The sequence below is a fragment of the Oratosquilla oratoria genome, chromosome 24 (assembly GCF_046742065.1).
Source record: "Oratosquilla oratoria isolate Oo_2021 chromosome 24, ASM4674206v1, whole genome shotgun sequence".
NCBI lineage: Eukaryota > Metazoa > Arthropoda > Malacostraca > Stomatopoda > Squillidae > Oratosquilla > Oratosquilla oratoria.
In genome coordinates this window covers 17,537,110-17,562,242 of record NC_134800.1, presented here as the reverse complement: position 1 = coordinate 17,562,242, position 25,133 = coordinate 17,537,110, and the positions used below count along the sequence as shown (strand labels likewise).

The following is a 25,133-nucleotide window of genomic DNA, read 5'->3' as shown; positions in this document are numbered from 1 at the left end:
ACACAAAAATCTGCTTTAACCTTTCCTTCTCACGCACAACCGAACAAACTCGGAACTCGGATCCCTTGCTCATTACCATTTCATCTAAACCCTTATCTTTCGCGTAGATAAGCCTTCAATAACATCTTTATCACAACAAGTATAGACCACCACATCACTCCCTCGTCCTCGTTCCCTCCCCACCTCTTCTGAGTATAAAGGGAGCCAACGACGCCGTATGGACAATCAGAAACTCGGCTACGCCAGTAGAATCGGGAGACAAAATCTAGTATCCGTGTACAAAGACTCACTTCACCTCCTGCGTCTCCCTCCGATACATCTCGGTGGTCACAACAAATCCTTGTCGCCTCTCACTGTAGCTGCCGGCATGACTCTTGCCAAAATTCTCTTCGTTCTTCTCACCATGATGAACCTATCATCGTATACTGCAAATCCGCTTGCCACGGAGACAGACGGTGCCAGATGTTCTGGTTTGCTTGAGGACCTTGCCTCGAGACAGGAGGATCTGCACGACAGAGTATCAACCAGTCAGGTGACCATCCGGTCTGTAGAAGACACAGTAAATCGTCTTGTCAGTGAAAATGCTCAGCTGAAAGCGTCTGTCAGTCTCCTCGAGGAAACCGTTTCACAAAAAGCCCAACTGGACGATATAAGCAAACGACTCGCTGCGGTGGAAGCTTCGAGCGCTGAACCCAGACAGCCTGATTCCGCGTCCAAGTGTGTTTCTGGCGAAGTGATAAAAGCTAAGGACACCGTTTGCTCTCATCCCTTCACGGAGGTGTTTGGTCGATGTGTGTTCGCAGACTCGACCAAGTCTGGAGGGTGGGAGGAAGTGCGGCAACACTGCAGAACCATGGATGCCGATCTTGCAGTCATCGACTCGGCAGACTTTCTCTGGCATCTCATCCGTCATCTCCAGGAAACGGGTCAAGACAGGAGCAGCTACTGGGTGGGAGGCCATCGCAAAAGCGGCACCTCAGCCTACCACTGGGTCGATGGCAGCCCTATGAAGATGGGCACGCCTTTCTGGGGATATTGGAACGACTTCAAAGGCCAGCAGCCCTATGACAGTGTATCCGAGCTATACATATGCATGTATGATAAAGGCCTATACTTCCTCCATAGCTGTGGCCATAATATGCCACCTATCTGTCAGAGGAAGTGAGGTCAGTCAGTAACCACATTCCTTTGCTCTTTGTACCTGATTGCGTCAAAGTTGAATTGCTCTCGCTAGGTAGCCCGATGTACTTAATTTTGCATTCATTCTTTATATACTGACATATCACATAACCTGAGGAAGTAAGTAATAATCAAACGTTCCTCGTGACTCTGTGGCTTCTCATTCAGGAGTTTATCCACACCAAATAAAGGCAATGAACACAGGAAATATATCTCTGCTTTATTCCTGTCTTTCGTCTCCAGAGCGTATTAATATTACTCCCAGTGTTTTTTTTTTTTTTTTCTAATTCAGCACTTCCATTATTCTACTGACGTCATAGCCACCTCAATTAACAAGTCGAAGGACCGCAAGACGATCGGCCTGGAAAGTCCATGATGGTCTATAAAGGTGTGGAAAAAACATTTATCATTGTCTGGTACGAGGGTTTAATTAGAAATGATACTACTACTTTGACTTGACCATATCGTTCTCACTTTTGTTCTACAACAACTTGGACGAGAAGACAAAAACAATGAAGAGTAGCAGAACCACCTGTCCCGACCTTTCGTACCTAAGAATGGAGTGCTCCAGGGTTGTACTCCTGTCCCAACTCTGTACAGTCTATACTCAAATGTCCTTCCAGAGCCGGCATGCCCACGCAGGAAGGCACTAACCTTCCATACGCGGAAAACAGTAAATACATAAGTAAACACAAAACAATTAAGAAAACTTTACATGGGATGAATAACATACTTGCCTGGACGTACGAATAGAAGCGGAAGAGATGTATAAAAACTTACGAGTATAAATGCAGAAAGCAAAACCAACAGTACAAATGCGAAAACACTTCTTCAAATAAACAACAGGAACATCTAAGTAAAGGGTATTGACAATATGATGCAAAGCACATTGACAGCACCCTAACCTAGACTACACATTTATGGATGGAGAGCTAAGGCTACGTTCGCCAAGCTAAAGCGTTTCGAAAAGAACATCACAGACTATATAACGTGGGCTTTATCCAGGACCCGCCAGCTACAAATGGGGTTTGTCTTCTGAATTGAACCTAACGACATCTACAAAAATAACTTCTCTGGAGAAGTTTGGAACGTTGGCCTCTAACATTCGAGAAGTTAGATGAACCGAGTCCTCGTTCCGAACACACACACACACACACACACACACACACACACACACACACACACACACACACACACACACACACACACACACACACACACACACACACACACACACACACACACACACAGTAGATAAAAAAGTGTATAGTAGTATATGGTATTAAAGAAAAACACATTGTAGCTAGGTACTTAAGAGAAAAAGAGGAGAGACATATAGCATAAGAAATTGTGAAAGAGATACAAGAGGGGCAACAGATGAAAAAAGAAATGGAAGTGCATAAAATTGGACTATAGTCTAAGGAAAGAAATGGACCTCTAGAAATTAAACTAAGGTCTTAAATGATGGCGGAAGTAGTATTAACAAAAACAGTAAAGTTGGAAAAGGTGAAAAATACAAAGATATTATTTAAAAAAAAAGAAATGAGCGTTGAGGAAAAGGAGAGAGAAAAGTCACTAAAAAGACACACATGCAAAAAAAAAAAAAAAAAAAAAAAAAAAAAAAGAGAGAGAGAGAGAGAGAGAGAGAGAGAGAGAGAGAGAGAGAGAGAGAGAGAGAGAGAGAGAGAGAGAGAGAGAGAGAGTGAGAGAGAGAGAGAGAGAGAGAGAGAGAGATGGAATAACAGAGACCGAAAATATTTTTTTCTTTAAGATAGAGTGATGGACTTGAGCCTGAGAAAATGGTATATATATATATATTGTTACGGGCGGGCTGGTATGTGAAGAGACGTTACGTATAACGTCTAAGTGCTTAAGAACCAGCTCACTTCTAGAAGCCACTGTAGGACTGAACTATCTGGTCAGGGCCTAGATAATTCGTAAGACTAGAAGTAAAGGTAACAAAGAAGATTCCAGGAAAGGAATATTAAACTAGCGATAAAACTAGTAAACGAAATTATTAATATGGAAAATATTTACAGGCAATCAACACAAAAGAGAATGGGCAGTAGGGTCAATGGGACCGTTACATGATTATAAGAATATGGAAATTATCGTTCAAATAAGAAACACAAGATACGTATACAATATGGTACTATCTAAGTACAAAGAGATCAGGAACATGCATCAGAATAAGTAATAAGTACAAATATAAGTAAAGTAATGCAATGTATATCAGACACGTAATGTAGGCAAAAAGGGTGATCACTTCACACCAATCGTCTCATGAGTCTAAACTTCCAGTTTTTATCAAGAGATAAGATATGCGAGAAAATGACGAGGAGTGAGCGATTTCCACCGCTTATATACCATTGGACCGGAAGCGGGATACTTCCGGGTGAGTGTTCGGGAGAGCGAAAGGAGGGGAGGAGGGTAAGTTAACACACGTCAACATGGGTAGTTTTAGGACCCTCGACTCGCTTGAACAATCTATTTATTTAGTAACTGTCAAATCTGTGCGCTCCGAACTATTCAGGATATCGCTTGTCTGTTTGTTCTACAAGAGTGCGCACCTCTCTCCGCACGTAGGCAAGATTACATATAGTGGACGGGCGTTACTGCTTAACATTGTTACAATACATACATAGACAAGAAATATGAACATAGTTATGTAATACAAAGGAACACAATTCTATAACATAATTACACATATGACGTAATATATAATATTACGTTACAATATATATATATATATATACATATATATATATATATATATATATATATATATATATGTATATATATATATATATATATATATATATATATATAAGGAAACATAGGAAACAGAAAAGGAGGAGAAAGTAAAACAAAAAGTAACGTATGGTAACATAGATGATCTGATTTCAGAACTAAACAAATTAAACGATTGTCTGGCGCAAGAAAAATCAGATATAATGGGAATTGGGAAGACGAAATTAAAAGGTCCAATACCACCGTATAGTGTTGGACAAGGTTTATATAATCACTGGATAGAAATAGAGGGGGAAAACATGGTGGGGGAGTAAATTTTTTTTACTAAGAAAGGCTTAAATGTAATAAAGGTTACAGAAGAAAATAATGTGGAATTTACTATGATATAAGTTGAAAATAGTGACATGAAAAGTAGAACATTCATTTATGTGCCCCGAAAACACATTCTTGGAAAGAGTTTGACTATTCCAAAATGTTGGAAGACGCAAGGCATATGTTAAATGAAATGCTGAAAGGAGAAAACTGAGTATTTATGGGTGACTTTAACTCTAAAGAAATATGTTGGGAGGAGATGATAGTGAAAGGTGGAGAGGACCTTTGAGGAAGCAAACTCCTGGACATGACCATTGAATATATAATGACTCAATGGGTAAAAGAGAATACCCGATGTAGAAATATTAAAGAACTGTCGAGACTAGATTTAATATTTATGTAAGAGGCTGCGTTGTGGATAAAAATGAATACAGAACACCAATTGGGAAGAGTGACCACCTACTACTTGAGCTCGAACTAAAAGAGGAAATATATCTGGGAAGAAATGAGACACACAGAAAGGGAAGACTGATATATAACAAAACGGTTTTTGGGAAACTCGAAAAATTCTTTCCAAGAGCTAGTTGGGAAAACTTCTTTAATGAAGTAATGAAAGAGGAAGAGAAATGGACGATATCAAAAGAAAATTATAATGAAGGAATAGATAAATACGTATCAAAACAAAAACACAAAGAGACGTACATTAAATGCTGGTACAACAAAAATTTAGCGAGGCAAAAGATAAAAGAGATAAAGCTTTGAAAAGATGAAGGAAAAAAAAAAACCGGGAAAGTGGCATATATATATATATATATATATATATATATATATATATATATATATATATACATAAATATATATATATATATATATATATATGTATATATATATACAGTATATATATATGTATATATATATATATACAGTATATATACTGTATATGTATATATGTATATATATATATATATATATATATATCAAACTAAGAAATCAATATATGAAAATACGCAGGGAATAAAAAAGAAACCATGAAAAAGATATAATAGACAAATGTAAAAATCAACTTAAATTATTCTATAGATGTGTAAATTGTAAACTAGAAAATAAACATGAAATAATGAAACTACGTCAAGGAAATATAGAATATACAGAAGATATAGAAATGGCTGAAACTATGAACAAACATTTCAAATCTGTACTCACAAAAGAAAATATACATAATTGGGATGAGGGAAGGGGAGAAAGATCCCTTCCAATGAAAGAAATAATTGTGGCAGAAAGAAATAAGGGACCAAATAGTGAACCTTGATGTCAGAAAATCACACGGCAAACTGTATACTAAAAGAATGTATAGATGAACTAATGGACAAAATATGTAAGATAATGAATTGTTCACCCAAAGAAGGAAAGGTACGGCAAGACTGGAAAAATACAAAAATCGTGCTAATATATAAAGGGGGAGACAAGAAAGACCCAACAAACTATAGACCAGTCTCTCCTACAAGAGCAAAAGCTAGAATTTGAGAAAAAGTCATCAAAAGTAGATGGACTAAACATGTGGAGGAGAGTAATATACTAAATTCGAAACAATTCGGTTTTAGACAGAGAAGGTCATATGCTCCAATGATATTTGGTATATACGAGTATGTAAATGACATGGATGAAGATCTAGAATGTTACAGGAACTTCTTTGCAGACGACGCAAAACTACAAAAGAAAGTAGATACGGAAAAAGATTGTGAATTGCTAAAGAGAGACCTAGACAAGCCTTGGGAATAAAGTCCAAAGTGTGAAGTAAACTTCAACATTAAGAAATATAGTATAATGGAATTTGGAAAAAAAAAGTAAAAAAAAAAAAAAAAAAAAAATCAGGAGAATATAACATCGGTGCAAAGGAAGTAAAAAAAGTTAGTCCCGAAAAGGACCTAGGAGTAATTGTCTCGAAAGACATGTCCCCAGTCAAGCAGATAAACAAAATAGTCGGAGAAACCTACAATTTACTAAGATCAATAAATGTGGCTTTTGGTTACCTGGATAAGGTAATGGCAAATTAAATACTAGTCACACTGACATGACCACGATTGGAGTACGCTGCGACACTATGGACTCCCAGTGCAAATAAGAAAATAAGGAAAATAAAAAGAATCCAAAGAGCAACGACACAGATGGCCCCAATACTCTCAAAATTGATATACAATCAAAGATTGTCTAAACTAGAACTACCAATACTGGAACAAAGAATAGAAAGAGGCCATCTATTGGCCATTCACAGAATTATAAAGGGAATTGATGTCCTTGACAGAAAAGACTTATTAAAGTGGGATAAAAGAAAACAAGAGAACATGAAAAGAAACTCAAAAAGGGTAGTCATAGAAGGGATCGGAAGAAGAAGAAAAAAAAAATTAGTTTTCCACACAGAGTGATGGAGGTCTGGAACAAATTGGACGAAACAATAGTGTGTGCAAACACCATACAATAATCTAAAAACAAACTAGATGTTGCGAGATACAAAGATGGGTCACTACGAGTATAGCTCCCTTTCCCGTATAATAGAACTAGGTAAATTCAACTAAGTGAACACACACACACACACACACACACACACACACACACACACACACACACACACACACACACACACACACACACACACACACGCACGCACACACACACACGCACACACACACACACACACACACACACACACACACACACACACACACACACACACACACACACACACACACACACACACACACACACACACACACACACACACACACACACACACACACACACGCACACGTTTTTATTTTAAAGAATTGGAAAATACTCGCACTCCGAGAATGAGACAGGTAATAGATAGACAACCTTGTCTCACTGAAAAAAGGTTTCTTATCTGTTTTGAACGCAAGGACTACAACGCTTGCTTTATGCGTGTACTATTTACGTCGTGTTTGATTACGTAAGCATCGGCTTGGTATCTCGAACTTGATTTTTATCTTCCCTCGTCCGTGGGAAGACATTATCTATGACGGAAATTCTTATCTAGAACCATATAACATCTAATGACGTCATTGATGAAGAAAAAATGACGAGATCAAAATCATACCAGTGTTGTGATCTGTGTTGACTTTTAGATTTCATTCTTAAGGGAGAGCCATTGACCCCCAAACCAGCACTTACTTCACATAACTCTTTCTCAGACAGAACAGAACAAAATCAGTAATACTATCACTCCCAGTAGTCTCCCTCGTCATGTTCCTTATCTCTGATCCGGATAAGACTCTATTGGTCTCTTCATGATGTCATTTGTAGACCACCCCCTCGTCCTCCCTCCCTCTCTCCTCTGAGCATAAAAGACGCTAGCGGGACCAGACGAACAACCAACTGCTCGGGTATGGTAACAGACACTCTTTTCCTCTTGGTTATCCTCGTTGATCCTCGACACCTACTGTTGCTGCCGGTATGGACCTTGTCAAAATTCTCTCCGTTCTTATCGCCCTCATGCACCCATCAATGTCCACCGGAAGTCCGCCTGTTACGGATGCCGACGTTGCCAGATTATCCGGTCTGCTTGAGGACCTTGCCTCTCGCTACGGGGATGTGAACGACAAAGTAACAACCAACCAGGTCACCATCCGGTCTGTCGAAGCCACATTGAATCGTCTCGTCAGCGACAATGCCCAGCTCAAAGCGTCCGTCAGTCTCCTCGAAGAAGCCGTATCACAAAAAGCCCAACTGCAAAACATAAGCCAACGACTCTCTGCCATGGAAGCCTCCAACTTGAAACCCGGAAAGCCCGACTACCCCTGCTCTCTCCCCTTCGCGGAAGTGTTCGGTCGATGTGTGTACGCGGATTCGAGTAAATCTGGAACGTGGGAAGACATGCGTCAACATTGCAGAACCATGGACTCTGATTTGGTAATAATTCAGTCAGCAGATTTTATGTGGCATTTGATCCGTCACCTACGCGGAACTGGTCGAGACAAAACCAGCTACTGGGTGGGAGGCCATCACAACACCAGCACAGCGCAATTCCAATGGGTGGATGGCAGCCCTATGAAGATGGACACACCTTTCTGGGGATTTGAAAACGACTTCAAAAACCAGCAGCCCTATGATGGTCATAACCAGCTACACGTCTGTATCTCTGATAAAGGCCTGTATTTCTTCCACAGCTGCAGCAATTCTAATAAGTTTCCTATATGCCAAAGAAAGTGAATTCAGTGAATGTCTATATTTTACTCCGCTTTGCTCCAGATTTCGTCAAAGTTCCTTGCCATGCAGTTGGTCATCATCAACGTTCATCTGTCTTGTCATCCCGCTACAAGTCTTTTGTCAAAGACAGAGAGTTATCCGAGGGAACTTAAAACAACATATCTAGCGTAGTTGTCTGCACCAAGGAGGTGGCTATAGATGGCAGTTTTGTACACATTCAATATATTCTGATGTATCTCAAGACTTGAGGCAATAAATGCTAAACCCTTTATGATTAACTAGTCACTCACATAAGAGTATATCCAGTATCAATAAATTAAATCACAGGAAAAACATTGTCTAATTTCTGTCCTTCGTCTCCGCGACATCTGAAGTGCAGCATTAGTTCCAATATCCACTTGTATTCGAGTGATCACACTTTACCACAGTTGGTATCATAGCCATCCAACACAAAATGTGCTCGTCCACTTAGAAGACGGACATGGATAATCACTGGTCAGTCGTGATATGTTCACTATTGCCAAAATTATTAATAGAGGGATATCCTTGTGGACACACACACACACACACACACACACACACACACACACACACACACACACACACACACACACACACACACACACACACACACACACACACACACACACATACACACACACACACACACACACACACACACACACACACACACACACACACACACACACACACACACACACACACACACACACACACACACACACACAACCAGAAATAGAGCATACCCAATTATACCCAGGAGTGGACATCTTGGTTAGATTTCTATCTTCGTTCTATCTTTGTTCGAATTGTTACTGTCCCACACGAAAAACTCGATTTACATGGGAAATGAGATAATCCGGTAAACTGGATTAGAAACTGCTTGAACATTCATAAACAGTGCGCTATTCTGAATTGATTTGTTTTTACCCGGAAATATATTTCAGATCCAGTTCATCATGGTTCAGTTCTATGGCCACTTTTGCTTCTTACGTCCATGACACTGACGGTGATGACACTAAGCTATGTGTAATAGCAAATGATCGCTAGAATTAACTGAATATTTAAGGATATTTGGAGGAAGTAATGAGATTGATCTGCAGCGTAATGTTATGTATACAAGTAAAAGAATATTTAGTATATATACACATCATCAAAAATAATAAACAAAAGAGATAATAAAAAAAAACTTTGGTGTAATTATCATTAATGACCTTAACATTGTATTTCTTCCTCGGAGAAAACACACAGGAAACTGGGGTTGGTAACATTCATTTTTTATTTAAAATGTCTCGCTCATATCATCCAATTATAGAGATCATTGATCCGTCCATACTTGAAATATGTTATTTGTGTATTATCCTATGATCTCACTAAAGATATTGATAGATTGGAAAGAGTGCAGTGGGAAACCACAAAACTCAATTCTAATATAAGAAACAAGGCACAAGAAAAGCGCTAAAAACATTTAACTTAGTCACTCAAAGAATAAAGAGGAGACGAAAGTCTTTAAGGTTTGGAAGAAAATTACCAACACCAAAAAAGAAAACATATCCTCTGTATATAGTAACAGGATTACAATCAATGGTCTAAAGCTGTCAGGACGTAAATTTAGGTTCGAAATAAGTAGGAACAATTCTGCCACCTACTACTTTTTCAGTAAGCTTCCAGTTGTGGCAGTTGAATGTAATGCAGTTCAAAGTTTTAAAATTCCCTTGGGTGAAAATCAAAGGATCTTATTTTTCATTTGACTACCTTATAGATCGATAGGTCTTCGCCATATTCATTATCCACTAATTGCAATTATAAACAAAGATATTATCCCTTAGCTCTCGCTCTTCCATTCTCTGAATATAGATTACACGAACAATACCGGAAGGACCAAGAACTCAGCTAAGATACTAAATAAGGAAGATAGAATTCTGCGTCCATATCGAGATCGACGGTTCCCATGCTTTTCCTGGCGATACATCTCAGTGATCTTCTTCAAAGTTTTTCGACAGCTCTCACTCTTATGGCCAGCATAATTCTTGCCCAAACTGTCTTTGTCCTTCTCACCCTGATATACTCATCAATGTGCACCAAGAATTCACTCGTCTATGATGCGAAGTTGCATGTTTATCCATCCTGAGTGAGGACCTTGGCTTTCTGCAAGGCGGATCTGCGCGACATAGTAACAACCAACCAGGTCACCATCTAGTCTTTTATCGACAAAAATGCCAAACTGATTGTATCCGTCATCCTCCCTAGCAAACACAACACTGTGGTGAAAGCTCTGAACTGGGCTCAAGGAATTACATTCAGCGTCCAAGTGTACAGTATATCTGAGTACGCGGAAACAGTGACATCACGTACTTGCTTCCAAACACGGAGGTGTTTGGTCAATCTTCGCCTTATCTTTTTTTTATTCTTATTTTTTTTACGAGTCAGTTGAAGAAAAATACACAATCTGTGTTACTCACCGTACATCTGCAATTTTGATTATATCACAACTGATGACCTTATTGATAAGAAAGACATCTTTCGAGTAGAGAAGCCACAGCATGTTTATCATAACAAGTAAAGACCACCACATCACTCCCTCGTCCTCGCTCCCTCTCCACCTCCTCACTATATAAAGGAAGCTAACGACGCCGGATGGACAATCAACAAGTCGGCTACGGCAGTAGAATCAACAGACAAAATCTAGCCTCCGTACAGAGACTCGTTTCACCTCCTGCTTCTCCCTCCAATACATCTGGGTGATCCCAACAAACCTTTGTCACCTCTCACTCCAGCTGCCGGCATGACTCTTGCCAAAATTCTCTTCGTTCTTCTTCTCATGATGAACCTATCATCGTATACTGCAAATCCGCTTGCCACGGAGACAGACGGTACCAGATTATCTGGTCTACTTCAGGACCTTGCCTCGAGACACGAAGACCTGCACGACAGAGTATCAACCAGCCAGGTCACCATCCAGTCTCTAGAAGCCACAGTCAATCGTCTCGTCAGTGAAAATGCTCAGCTGAAAGCGTCCGTCAGTCTCCTCGAGGAAACCGTTTCACAAAAAGCTCAACTAGACTATATAAGCAAACGACTCGCTGCGGTTGAAGCTTCGAGCTCTGAACCCAGACAGCCCAATGCCGCGTCCAAGTGTGTTTCTGGCGAAGTGACGACGGCTACGGACACCGCCTGCTCGCATCCCTTCACGGAGGTGTTTGGTCGATGCGTGTTCGCAGATTCGACCAAGTCAGGAGGGTGGGAGGAAGTGCGGCACCACTGCATAACCATGGATGCCGATCTTGCAGTGATAGATTCGGCAGACTTTCTCTGGCATGTCACTTAAATTTGACTTGTAATATCACTCGTCTCGAGGCCCCTTGCCTCTCGTTACGTGAGGTTCACTAATATTCAAGTTCCTCTTAAGTAGTAGGCCCAATGCCTTCTTTTTCCTGTAGTCTCACTATTTTCTAGGCCCCATGCCTATTCCTCTCGTCCTTTGGGTTAATAAAAGGGAGGTGAATTTTCTTTCTTCTTTCACTGTAATTTCACCTTCAGCTTACACTCGGGATCTCTTTTCTCTCGTCTCTACATCGTCTCCTGATCCTCTCTCTACACCCTCTCTATATCTTCTCCCTATATCTTCCCTATCTCTTCTCTATAGAACGTCTGAAGAGATCCCGTATCTTACGCTGAGCTACCTTCGTCTGACGTCACTAATTTTTCTAAACCAATCCCCGGTGACTTCTCAAATAAATGTCACTCCTTATGGGCGTGACTTTGAATTCCTGCACCAATAGTTTTTTTCTCCTTCTGCACCTTGCACCAATCCGGAAAGCCATTTCAATGCCACTAGCAAAAATTGTTTACCTCAGCATTAGTCAAACGAAGGTAACCTGCGCTTACAATGTTGTGATTCATAAGCGATTATAAAAACAGTCACCACCGTCGGTGTGTTTACATAGACAAACGTCGCCCTCACCTAGACATAACATTGCCCTCGAGCAGGCGTCGAGTCTGAATTATTCTAATACCCTAGCTCATTTCCATTCGTACACTACCGGCCTCTTACAGGGCTCGGCAGCTACCCTTGGTCGTCCCGACCAATTCTTATTTCCCTCTTACAGGGCTTGCTAATATATTTCTAGAATAAGCTAATCTACCCTTGCGTAATTGTTAATCTACCCTCCAAAATACATCATTCATGCAATAAATTGGGAATAATACATAAACATAATACCTATAAATGTGAATAACAAGCATCTCAATATATATATAAGGTATTGAATTAAGCGGTTACATGGTTGATTTGCTTTGACAGAGCCATTCTCCGGAATACAACAAAGGCAATCAGTGCTGCCACTAACACTGAAAGTAAGGGTATGATAAGGAGTGGTAGCATAGGTAAATCATTTGAGGGAGATCTTGACAATGGTCTTCTCTTAATTTTCAAGGGAGGGGAGTTTTCAGGCAATGTGAAGTTGAAGGTTGAAATGTAGGTGTCCTCGGTTAAATGCATTGTATTAAGGGTATTAGAAATGGTGGAAATAGTGTCTGCATGCAATTCGCAGTTATCTTGAATAGAGACAAGACCTTCAACCAAATCCAATTTAGGACTCAACCCGGGACAATTTATTGATACCTTTGTCTTGTTAGGGAAAAACAGGTAATGAGATCCTTGTATGTTACAATGAGGGATCTGGTCTACCAAAATTCGTTGGTAATGACAATTGTTCATAACAGACATATTCCTAACCAGAGAGTTCATGTGAAGCCTCTCAAAACACAAAAGAGATCATGCTTTCTCTTAGATTGTCTACAGTAAGGATGTAATTGATTATAAAATTCACTATGAGCACTAACTTTAAATTCTGAATGGTTTATCATCTTTCAATAGCAATTAATTTGCAAAACACACTAATCTAGAGTTCGAGTGTCTCTTCTTGTTCAATATTATTTCCAACACACTTCATTTTCAAAGACAGTCTCATTACTTTAAAATGGTCACAATACTCATGTGTGTACTCAGATGAGAGGTCCTTAAGTCCTTAAGGTTCCATGTCTGACCACAGCAGATCCTAGGTTTTAGGTTTCCATGTATCTGCTTGACACAAAGTTCCAGTTGTCTAGGTCTCCCATCCCAAATACATACAAATGGTCAATACTATCTGTAAAATACATCAAGATTAATATTCAACTCTTGAAAAATATCATTATAATATTCTCCATATTCTCCAGGGTTATCAATATTTATGCACAAAGTATTACTATAATCATCTTCATAGATCTGCAAGCTAATTTTCCTTATGTCATCTAAATGTCCTACCAATTCTTCTCTTGATTCTAAATGTTTAAGTTTAAACTTGTTTCCACCTGCAGAATCAATTACCCTATATGGACCAGTGTACCTTAGTGAAAGTTTATTATTGGGTGAGGTTGCTTTGACCATTACTAATTCCCCAATTTTCAATTCTAGTTTACGAGCTATTTTGTGTTGTTGTTCCCTCATCTCTTGTGAATACACCTGCATATGTTTCCTAACTCTTTGGTGAATACTTTGAAGAGTATTTATCCTATTGGATATATAATCATCCATATTATATATGGGTTTTTGCTCTGCAGTCAACATTTCATATGGCAGAGTTTTGTCCTCCCCAAAAATTATAAAATGAGGTGTATCCCCAGTTGCTACATTAATTTGATTGTTCAGGGTACACTTAACACAAGGAATCCAAGTATCCCAAGTTACACTATGAGGACTTATTAGTGTTCTAAGACATATAATTATCTTTTTGTTTAACCTTTCTACTACTCCATTACTTTGGGGATGGTTAACGAGTATATTGACTTTCTTGATGTGGAACACATTACATAGATTTTCCAAGATTTTGTTATTAAATTCAGTCCCATTATCTGAAACTAGGATGTTAGGTGTAGTAAAATTACAGATTATCTGATCATAGATTACGGAAGCAATAGTTTCAGCTTTCTTATTGATTATGGGTTGTAATATACAAAATCTTGAGAAATAATCAATAGCAACAAATAGGTATTTAAAGCCGTTCTCGGTTAGTGGTAATTCCAAAGTATCCATGTGAACTCTTTCCCAAGGTTTCTGTGGAATGGGATAGGTGAGTATAGGAGCAGGTTTTGGTGTATTTCCTTTCACCTTTACACATTTTACACATTTTTCTATATAATCATATATAGTTTTCTTCATACCTAACCAAAAGTACTTAAGTTGTGCTTGTCTATAAGTTTTATCCTTTCCAGGATGTGAACTACAATCACTATCATGAAGTAACTTCAATATCTCATTTACCAGAGTTTGTGGTATAACCAACTGATTTACTTGACCTCTAGAAATATCTTTCCCATTTACAAATGTTTTCCTATACAAAATTCCATTAATCAAATGAAATTCCTCTATCTTATACCCCTTTGGTAGCTTTGGAGGATCTCCTCTTGGGTTCATCAAATGCTTGATTATTGAATCACATGTCTCATCATCTCCCTGTTCTCTTATTAGCATTTCTTCATCTAAAGTTACTAACTCTTCTATACTACAAACAAAATTAATCAATCCAGTCCCAGTCATTGGTTGACTAATGTTTCTAGAAAGTGGATCTGCTACATTCCTTCTACCCGGAATATAATTAAATTGAACATCATAGCACTGAAGTATCGCAAACCATCTAGCAAGTCTGCCTCTAAGATTCTTATGCTTAAATAAGTTCTGAATAGCTGTGTGATCAGTCCAAACTCTGATGGGATACCCTAGTATCATATCCCTAAAACTTTCTAAAGAATAAATTACTGCTAAAGTTTCTCTTTCAGTTATAGAATAGTTTCTCTCCGCACTATTACAAAGTCTGGATGTGTAAGCTATGGGTTTCAAAGTTCCACTTCTCTCTTGCATTAGTATGCCTCCTAACCCTATGTCAGACGCATCAGTACAAAGAATAAATTCTTTTTCATAGTCGGGGAAAATTAAAATAGGTGAACTTGTGAGTTTATCTTTCAACTTGTCAAAAGCTTGCTGTTGCGCAGGTCCCCATATGAACTTTGAGTCCTTTCTCAACAAAGAACTTAGTGGATTAGCAATGTCAGCATAACTTTGAATGAATTTTCTATAATATCCTGTTAATCCCAAAAAGCTCCTAACCTTGTCTACATTGGTCGGAACTGGAAAATTCTTGACAGCGTCCACCTTTGAATTTACTGTACTTAGTCCGTGTCTGTCTATCTTATGTCCTAAGTAATTGACACTGTCTTGCAAGAACTTACATTTTTCAAGTTTTACTTTTAACCCAGCTTCTCCTAGTCTTGAGAATATCAAATCTAATTTCTTAAAGTGCTCCACTGCAGTCTGAGAAACTATTAAAATGTCATCTAGAAATACACTGGCAGTGTTTCCTAACAATCCATCTAGAATAGTATTCATTAATCTCATGTAAGTTAATGGACTATTACATAACCCAAATGGCATTCTCTTGAACTCATAATGTCCTGTTGTAGTAGAAAATGCTGTGAACTCTCTTGAATCTTCATGCAATTCTATTTGCCAAAAAGCTGATTTGATATCTATAGTACTAAAATATCTATTCTCAGTTCCCAAACTTCTCAAAATGTCACCGATAATGGGTAATGGTAACCTGTCACGAATGGTGTGCTTATTCAGTTCCCTGTAATCAATAACTGGTCGCATAGTCCCATCAGACTTTGGTACTAGGATCAACGGAAAATTCCACTCACTTTTACTATGTTCAATAATATCCTGTGATAACATTTCAGTGATGAGTTTATCTACTACAGCTAATTTAGAGTGAGGAACTCTGTAGGCTGGTATGTAGATAGGTTGTGTTCCTGGTTTTAACTTAATGTGATGTTTTAAAACAGTTGTTTTGCCTAAGGCGTCCCCCGGCAAAGCAATTGCTTTTTTATGTTTCATAAGCAAAGCAAATAAAGCTTCATCCAACTCAGGGCAATTAGTTGATTGTAATAATTCTTTATATCTATTTCTTAAGTCTATGCCTTCTTGTACTGAGCAAATTGATGAAGTTGGTAATTCTATCTCCTCACTATTCTCATTTAAAATCTTAATAGGTTTAGTACACACCTGAATACATCCTATTTGTGTACCTTTCTTTAAAACTATCTCTTTATTCATAGTATTAATTACTAATACTTCTACTCTGTTCTTATTTGTCTTATAAATCCCTGAGTCCCACTTCAATCCTTTAAGTTTAACTGATTCTGGGACTGTAATTACTTCAGAGTCTACATTGATTCCTTTCAAACACACTTCAACCTTATTAATTGACATGGGATGTAACAATGTCGACCTTGTTAATCCGCAATCTGCAATTCTCAAGGCATCTGTGGTTAATAATTTAGTAATCTCTGGGATTTCCTGAACTTCTGAGTTGGGTTCACAAATTGTTTTACTTTCTGTAGGGTTGGACCGCTCGGCCTCGCTATCTAGGATAGAAATGTTATCTAAGGATTCATTGATTCCTGTCACTGGTCTTAAGTCTGGTTGATTTAAGAATGGGATTAACTGTGACTTCACTAAAATTCCTAAGTCAGCAGGACAAATTACCATGTTTTCTTTTCTCATAGTTGCAAATCCTATCAATAAATCTCCTGGAAAAACAGACTCTTCTACCACTATCACTGGGATGTACAATTGTTCATTTGTATATAAGGCAACTTCTAGCTCAATCTTGCCTAATGTTTTTAACTGATTTCCAGTTACACCTTGCAATGTGTAACGGATTGGTTCCAACATTTTCACTCCTGGGTTCAACTGGTTTAAAACTTTACTAGTAATTACATTAACTACAGACCCTGTATCAATAAAAATTTGAATAGGCTTATTGAACACTTTACCCGCAATGAGAGGTCCTACAGAAGTTTTACCAACAGTAATTATCAGTTTGTCAGTTTCTTTCATCTCCCTTGCATTCCCATATTTAACACAATACCGCCTATCGGTATATATATGGGGAGGTCTGAAATGGTTTATTCTGTGTCTGGGGGTTTTCCTCTTAGCCCTGGGGGTACCCGAAAATTTCGGCACTCATGAGTTCTGTGTCCGATTTTATTATGGTAAATACAGAATGGAGGGTTCCTACATTGATACTCATTGTGACCTTCGTATTTGCAATTTCTGCAAATAATCCCATAAAAACATTCTTGTGCCTTGTGTCCCCATGCATTACAATTAAAACAAAGGATTCTGGTATCCCTATCCCTAGATGGACTTCTAGCATGCCGCCTATGTCCTACTTCTGTTTTCTTAAACTCTCTAGAGTTCCTATATTGGCTATGTTGATTTATAGGCATTACATATGGGTTTATTGTTCTGGTCTCACTGTATCCTTGAAGAAGATAATCTACTTCTCCTAAACAGATATTTGATTTTAAATCTTTGTACAGCCTTTCTGCTGTTAAGTCATCAGAATTCTTTGCCAATAAGCTAAATGTAATCAATTTGATTACCTGTGAGATTTTCATCTTCTCACTAGATCTTTCTATCCAGTCTGAATCTTTCAAGATAGAATTCATGTCTTTTGACCATCTATCTAATCTAGCTAAGTACTCTGTGTCAGTTTCACTTGTCCTAACTTCCTTAATCATTTTTACCAATGATCTAATAGGATCCTGATCACATTTGGACATGAAATGCTTGATAAATGCCTTCTTATAATCATCATATTGATTAATTGATTCCATTTGCTGGAAGTTAATGACAAACCTCGCCCTTCCATGCTCTGGATCTATATTCTCCTTGAGAATCTCAATCTTACGATTCTCGTTTGTTATATTTTTACTAACTATAAGAGTGTCAATGAGGTTTAGGAACTTGTTTACACCATATGTGTTAGACTCTCCTGTGAATTTTGGAATATTTGTATTTGATGTGTGAATTTCGTGTCTCAACACGTTAGAATTCTGAGGGGTACTCATACTTTACTAATACCTTGCTTTAGCCTGGCTGCTTGCGATGTCGCTTCGTGATGTCAATGTCTGGTTTGACGTCCTTCTACGGTCTTGTCATTCCTCAACGACGTTGTTCCTCCTCCATCACACACTCTGCCTTGAAGACCGCCTTGTAGATGATGATCTCCTTGAAGAATCTTGAAGAATGCTTGTTCCCAACGTAGCAGTTACTTGAAGTTGTAGATTTCTCTCGTAGTCGTAATACACTCTTGATTTTGGTTGTCTTGTTCCCGTAGACTTCAGGCGCCACTTCTCTTCGGAGGTGTTTAACACCCAGATCGTTCGTTCCACCGCTGAGCACCACTTTCACCTCCCCTTGTCACCACTGTCACTTAAATTTGACTTGTAATATCACTCGTCTCGTTACGTGAGGTTCACTAATATTCAAGTTCCTCTTAAGTAGTAGGCCCAATGCCTTCTTTTTCCTGTAGTCTCACTATTTTCTAGGCCCCATGCCTATTCCTCTCGTCCTTTGGGTTAATAAAAGGGAGGTGAATTTTCTTTCTTCTTTCACTGTAATTTCACCTTCAGCTTACACTCGGGATCTCTTTTCTCTCGTCTCTACATCGTCTCCTGATCCTCTCTCTACACCCTCTCTATATCTTCTCCCTATATCTTCCCTATCTCTTCTCTATAGAACGTCTGAAGAGATCCCGTATCTTACGCTGAGCTACCTTCGTCTGACGTCACTAATTTTTCTAAACCAATCCCCGGTGACTTCTCAAATAAATGTCACTCCTTATGGGCGTGACTTTGAATTCCTGCACCAATAGTTTTTTTCTCCTTCTGCACCTTGCACCAATCCGGAAAGCCATTTCAATGCCACTAGCAAAAATTGTTTACCTCAGCATTAGTCAAACGAAGGTAACCTGCGCTTACAATGTTGTGATTCATAAGCGATTATAAAAACAGTCACCACCGTCGGTGTGTTTACATAGACAAACGTCGCCCTCACCTAGACATAACATTGCCCTCGAGCAGGCGTCGAGTCTGAATTATTCTAATACCCTAGCTCATTTCCATTCGTACACTACCGGCCTCTTACAGGCATCTCATCCGTCATCTCCAGGAAACGGGTCAATACAGGAGCAGTTACTGGGTGGGAGGCCATCGCACAAGCGGCACCTCAGCCTACCACTGGGTTGATGGCAGCCCTATGAAGATGGGCACGCCTTTCTGGGGATACTTTAACGACTTCAAACACCAGCAGCCCTATGATAATGAATCCGATCTACACATATGCATGTATGATAAAGGCCTATACTTCCTCCATAGCTGTAGCGGTAGTGTGCCACCTATCTGTCAAAGGAAGTGAGGTCAGTCAATAACAGCTTTTCTTTGCTCTTCGTACCTGACTGCTTCAAAGTTAAATTCCTATCACTGGGTAACCCTATGTACTTATTCTATCACTAACAATCTGACACAACACTCAAGCGACTCTGACTGTACCGAGTACAGGCTTACCTTGAATAGCAGTTTTGCATTCAGTCTTTAAATATTGACATATCACATGACCTGAGGAAGTAAGTAATAATCAAACGTTCTTCGTAATTCTGTGCCTTCTCATTCAGGAGTTTATCCACACCAAATAAAGGCAATGAACACAGGAAATATATCTTTGTTTTATTTCTGCCTTTCGTTTCCGGAGCGTAGTAATATTACTCCCAGTGTTTCCTATCATTCAACTTAAAACACTCTTGATCCTACTGACGTCTTAGCCACCCCCAATTAACAAGATGTCGCACATTATTGGGATGCAGTTGGACATACCGGACAATCACTTGTGTCTGCTATAGTACCGAAATTCTCTAGATCAGAAGTACTCAATATTTGAGAAATCGGGAGAGGCATGAACATGAAGTGTTTTACAAGTATTGTTTTGATGAATAGTATGAATAAAATAAAGGCGTATTGAGTGGTAGGTTTGGACGTGTTTGTAATGTTTCCTGTTTAAAGACTTGTTACTGCTTTTAGAATATTCAAATTGTGCCAGTGAATAATTTATGATGATACTAACCCAAAAAAAGCCCCCTATGGCCTCTTATCCTGTTTCCCCATATCATTACTAGGGCTTTTTTGATAAGATGTTCGATCATGTTCTCTGCCAGTTCTCTGTCAGTTTGGTTTCCGTTCACATCGGGGTGATGAAGAAGTCTTCTCAGCGATTGTGTAGTGAGCCCAAAGAGCGCTAGATGATCGATCGCCCTGGTAGGGCCATCATGGTCTGTAAGGATGTGGAAAAGGCATTTGACATTGTCTGGTGCGAAGGTTTGTAGTACAAATGATACAACTATTTCGACTTGACCATATCGTTTACACATTTGTTCAGCAACTACTTGGACGAGACGACAATGAAAATAATGTGGCAGGCCCACCTGTCCCGACCTTTCGTACCTAAGAATGGAGTGCCCCAGGGTTGTGCTCCTGCCCCAACTCTGTACAGTCTAAACACGAATGTCTTTCCAGAGGCGGCATACCCGCGAAGAAAGACCTAGCCATCCATACACAGAAAGCAGTAGCTACATAAATAAACACAAAAAATTAAGAGAACTTTACACGTGATGCAAAACATACTTGTTTGGACGTAGGAATAGATACAGAAAAGATGTATCAAAACTTACGAGTACAAATGCAGAGAGCAAAACCAAAAGTACAAGCACGAAAACATTTCTTAAAATAAACATCAAAAACATCTAAGTAAAGGGTCTTGACAATCTGCTGCCAAGCACATAGGACAGCACTCGACCTAGACTGCACACTTTCGCATTCAGTGATGGAGAGCTAAGGCTACGTTCGGAAAGCTAAAACGTTTCGGAAGAACATGACAACCTATAAAACGCGGGCTTTATCCAGGACCCGCCAGGAAAAAATGTAGTTCATCATCTAGATCAAACTTAATGACATCTACAAAAACAACTTCTCTGTAGAGGTTGGAATGTTGGCCTCTCACACGCGATAAGTTAGATCATCTGAGACCTCGTTGCGAACACACACACACACACACACACACACACACACACACACACACACACACACACACACACACACACACACACACACACACACACACACACACACACACACACACACACACACACACACAGAAACACACACTGCGGGTTGTTACTCCAACTCTCGTGGGCAGGGAGTTGGGTGTGTGTGTGCGTGTAACGTCACAGTATTACCCATAGATCGGTCATATGAGCTCTAAGCTCTCATCCGGGAGGTTAATAACTGTTGATCACGAATCCAACACGTGATAGACTATGGTGTATCACACGCACACATCGCATGCTTGATAGCACGCCTACAAACGCAAACATTATTGTACATTATCTTTTACCCAAGACTCTCTTCACCCCCTCCATCCATCACATTTTCAGTCTCTCCATCAAATATTTGTTGTTAATACGTCTTCACTCAATCTTTCCATATGCCAAAAATTGTCATAATTTTTTAAATTGTGACACCCAGCTCGTTGTCTCCCTTCCCATTTTTCTCACGTCCGATTTCTCACCACTACGGCCCTTCATTCCCTATACTCGGGGGTATTACCAGAGTCCTTAAGACTTTTAGTAGCTACATCCTGTCCTTTCTCCTCCTCTTTATCCTCTTTAACTGTCGTGCCATTTTTGACAATCAATTTCAGTGCCTTAACGAAGGGAGAGACTTCTAATTATCTAGAAACACCCCCGCCCCTTTTGATTCGTGTTTTCATAGCCAAGCTCAACGGTTTTCGCGCCCAAACAAAGCGCCCAAACACACCCCCTCCCCCCCTGCGCGCTGCCACATATTTGTTTTAAGCTAGGCAATTAGAATAATTAGGATTTTATCTAACCCGCTCGTGAACAGTGTCTACCTCATGGAACAATTGGAACTGTGTCATCTCCCACATGAACATTATTCGTAGTACCCTTCGCAACTAGGGACGGAGACATAGAACTATTGGCACCGTCGGAAGCCGGGTAGCGGGCATCACGACCTCACATGCCGCGAGACATAGGTCAGTCTATCCATTAAGGTCAATCAGGGAGGTTCGGGCCGCTCACGTCCTTGAGAGCCCAATCGCGCCCTATCCTCCCTCATGTGGCTATTAAGGATTTACATCCTTAAGTGAGCGCTTACGCACTGTAGACATTCGAAGAGTAATAGCGGGACAAATCCCCTTCCGAAACTTATCAGGTGAAGTGCTGTGTGTGACATCCCGACCATCATGGGGATGTGAACAGTGACTAGAGGCATCCAGCCTCCAGTGAACAAATCATTCGTGTATCAAGGGGTCACGTACGTATCTGTACCCCTTTCCTCGGGACACTGACCTGAAAGGAACTGGATAGCGTATACAAGAAGCCCCCTACGTGTTCAATCCCGCTCCCCCTCCACGAGGCTAATCACAAAGGATGACCCGGGTTCCCGCCGTGATCGACAACAACGATATCCTTCAATAGCAAAAGCATCCTGCCAGAACGAGGAACAGTACCCCATGGAAGTCATCCCCTCATCCAGCAGAGACCCTCCAAGGATAATAGCAAGTAACAAAGAGTATTTACTAGATAGGACCCCTAGATAGGCGCGCAGGGAGATAGGATAGATAGGATGTATGTGTGAATACAACTGTTAAAACCATTATTTAATGTCAAGTAGCATATTTCTAGTGTTTGATTATTCAATTCATTAAAACTCACAATAGGAGTTCTGGGTTTCATTAGCCTAGGACAGTTCACTTAATGAGTTGTCCCATCATACCCCTCCCCCCTCTTTGATCTACTCTCACGCTTGCCTTGGAGGGAAGGTGAGTGGTCCCGAGATGTGATACAAATCGCCTGGACTTCGGTTCCCCAACTGCAGCTATCTTCCCCCTCCCTTCATCAATCACTTAAGGTACGTGTTACCCACACCACCTCATCTACCACCTTCTTCCACTGTCCAGGAATTTGCATCAAAAATATCCCTGTAATCAGCCCTATCAGCCAATTCACTTGCCAACCCTGCTTTCTGTCTCAACTACTTATTTCTCATTCTATAAGCAAAAAACTTAACTTCCTGATGTTGCATAATAATTATACTAAGATTGTATTAGAACGCTTTAGGATTGTGATGAAATTCGAACCAATTTTCACACAAAAGCTGTGAGACAAATCGTGCTACTGGGGCCAAATTCCGGATGTGTGCACCGCTACGAGATCCTACTTCTTGTTGCATGGTGAAATAGTGAACGTCACTGATAGTACGGCAACGCCACAGGATCGAGTCCAGCACCTCATGCATGATGGATAGGCGTCTTTGCTGATTACACCAGGCTCGCTTCCAGTAACTGTCCACACAACGCCAGTGACAAACTACATCAATAACGAATCCACTGAAATTTACTCAGGAGTTTCATAATGATACATGTATAAAACGGAGACTAAGGAAATTTAATGGTTCACAGACATTTTGAATAAAGAGACGTTACAAATTACAAGATTAACTTCATTCACGAAATTCGTTACATATACGTCCCTGCCATACACACACACACACACTTCATCGAATGGACGGTGTAGAGGACGTTCTGAAGAAAAAGTGAAATTTTCGTGGATCCCAAAGTAAAGGAAGTACCTATTGTATTTACAGGGGGGAAATTGCTCGTGGTGTAGTGGTAAAGTGAGGAAAAAGGAGAAGGGGAGGAATTACTGAGGGAAATGGAAGGAAATGAGGAAGGGGAAGACTTGGTCCAAGAGGCCAGACGGCTTGTAAACAAACGCTGAACTGATTATTTGGATTTTGATGATGGGACTAACAAAAATGTAAAGATTAGAAACATAGATAAGAGCAGTTCAATGGAAGGGGAGAATAATAATTTCCAAGGATTTAATGAGGGGGCGGCGGATACCAACCTCCCCCGACTAGCAAAACTGGAGGAAAAACTTGAACAAATGACAGAACATTGGGAGATTAGGTTCGGTAAAATGTCAAACATTGCAGAAAAGGTTGAAAGATTGGAAGAACTAGAGAAGGCGAACAAAAACTTAACTGATGAAATAGAAGAACTAAAAAGACAGTTAAGAGAAGTAAAAGAGGAGAATGAAGAATAAAAAAGGAACAATAAAGACAATAAAGAAACAATAGCGAAAGAGGCACAGGGGTGGAGGAAGATACAGGAAAATAGTAAAGTTGCATTTACTGATATAATTAAACAGCAAATGAAAGAACAAACTGAAGACTCAGTTATCAAAGTGATGAGACAGAAGGAGAATATTGTAAGGGACTTAGCAGACAAAAAGAAATGTCTAATTATATTAGGAATGGAAGAGAAACATAACCCAGATAGAACCACAAGAATCAATGAGGAAAATGAAAAAGTAAGTAGATTACTACAATTAGTTCAAGAAGATGAACCTGAAATAATCTTGAAACAAATTGAAGAGAAGTTTAGACTCGGAAAGTATAGTACAGATAAGACCAGACCAATTAAGATTAAATTCAGATCACAAACAACAGCAGAGAATATCTTAGCAAAAACAGGGAAGCTAGCAGCAAGTAAACAATATAAAAAGGTATGGATAAAAAGAGAAATGAATAAAGAGGAAAGAGAGGAAGAAAAAAATTACAAGGAAAGAAGCTAAAAAAAAAAAAAAAAAAAAAAACGAGACCAGAATGGAGTCAGAAAAACAAGAATT

At 39.5% G+C, this 25,133-nt stretch overlaps 3 protein-coding genes across 3 annotated transcripts; all 3 read left to right on the top strand.

Annotated features, from left to right (window-relative positions):
• Nucleotides 1-202: 202 nt before the first annotated feature.
• Nucleotides 203-1,387, top strand: LOC143038498 (uncharacterized). The gene has a single exon (XM_076207743.1). The coding sequence runs from the start codon at nt 218-220 to the stop codon at nt 1,163-1,165; it is 948 nt and encodes a 315-aa protein (XP_076063858.1). The 5' UTR covers nt 203-217; the 3' UTR covers nt 1,166-1,387.
• Nucleotides 1,388-7,665: 6,278 nt separating this feature from the next.
• On the top strand, nt 7,666-8,611 carry LOC143038227 (uncharacterized). Its single transcript, XM_076207237.1, has one exon. The coding sequence runs from the start codon at nt 7,711-7,713 to the stop codon at nt 8,464-8,466; it is 756 nt and encodes a 251-aa protein (XP_076063352.1). The 5' UTR covers nt 7,666-7,710; the 3' UTR covers nt 8,467-8,611.
• Nucleotides 8,612-11,110: 2,499 nt separating this feature from the next.
• LOC143038226 (uncharacterized) lies at nt 11,111-20,084 on the top strand. Its single transcript, XM_076207236.1, has 2 exons — nt 11,111-11,799; nt 19,519-20,084. Exons 1-2 carry the CDS (start codon nt 11,270-11,272, stop codon nt 19,784-19,786), a joined length of 798 nt encoding a protein of 265 aa, XP_076063351.1. The 5' UTR covers nt 11,111-11,269; the 3' UTR covers nt 19,787-20,084.
• Nucleotides 20,085-25,133: the final 5,049 nt, after the last annotated feature.

Excerpts from the sequence above, each read along its gene's own strand:
- LOC143038498 (XM_076207743.1), top strand. The coding sequence starts at position 218 with ATGGACAATCAGAAACTCGGCTACGCCAGTAGAATCGGGAGACAAAAT.
- LOC143038226 (XM_076207236.1), top strand. The coding sequence starts at position 11,270 with ATGACTCTTGCCAAAATTCTCTTCGTTCTTCTTCTCATGATGAACCTA. Across the intron at positions 11,800-19,518 it reads GATTCGGCAGACTTTCTCTG|GCATCTCATCCGTCATCTCC; the intron begins GCATGTCACTTA and ends GGCCTCTTACAG.
- LOC143038227 (XM_076207237.1), top strand. The coding sequence starts at position 7,711 with ATGGACCTTGTCAAAATTCTCTCCGTTCTTATCGCCCTCATGCACCCA.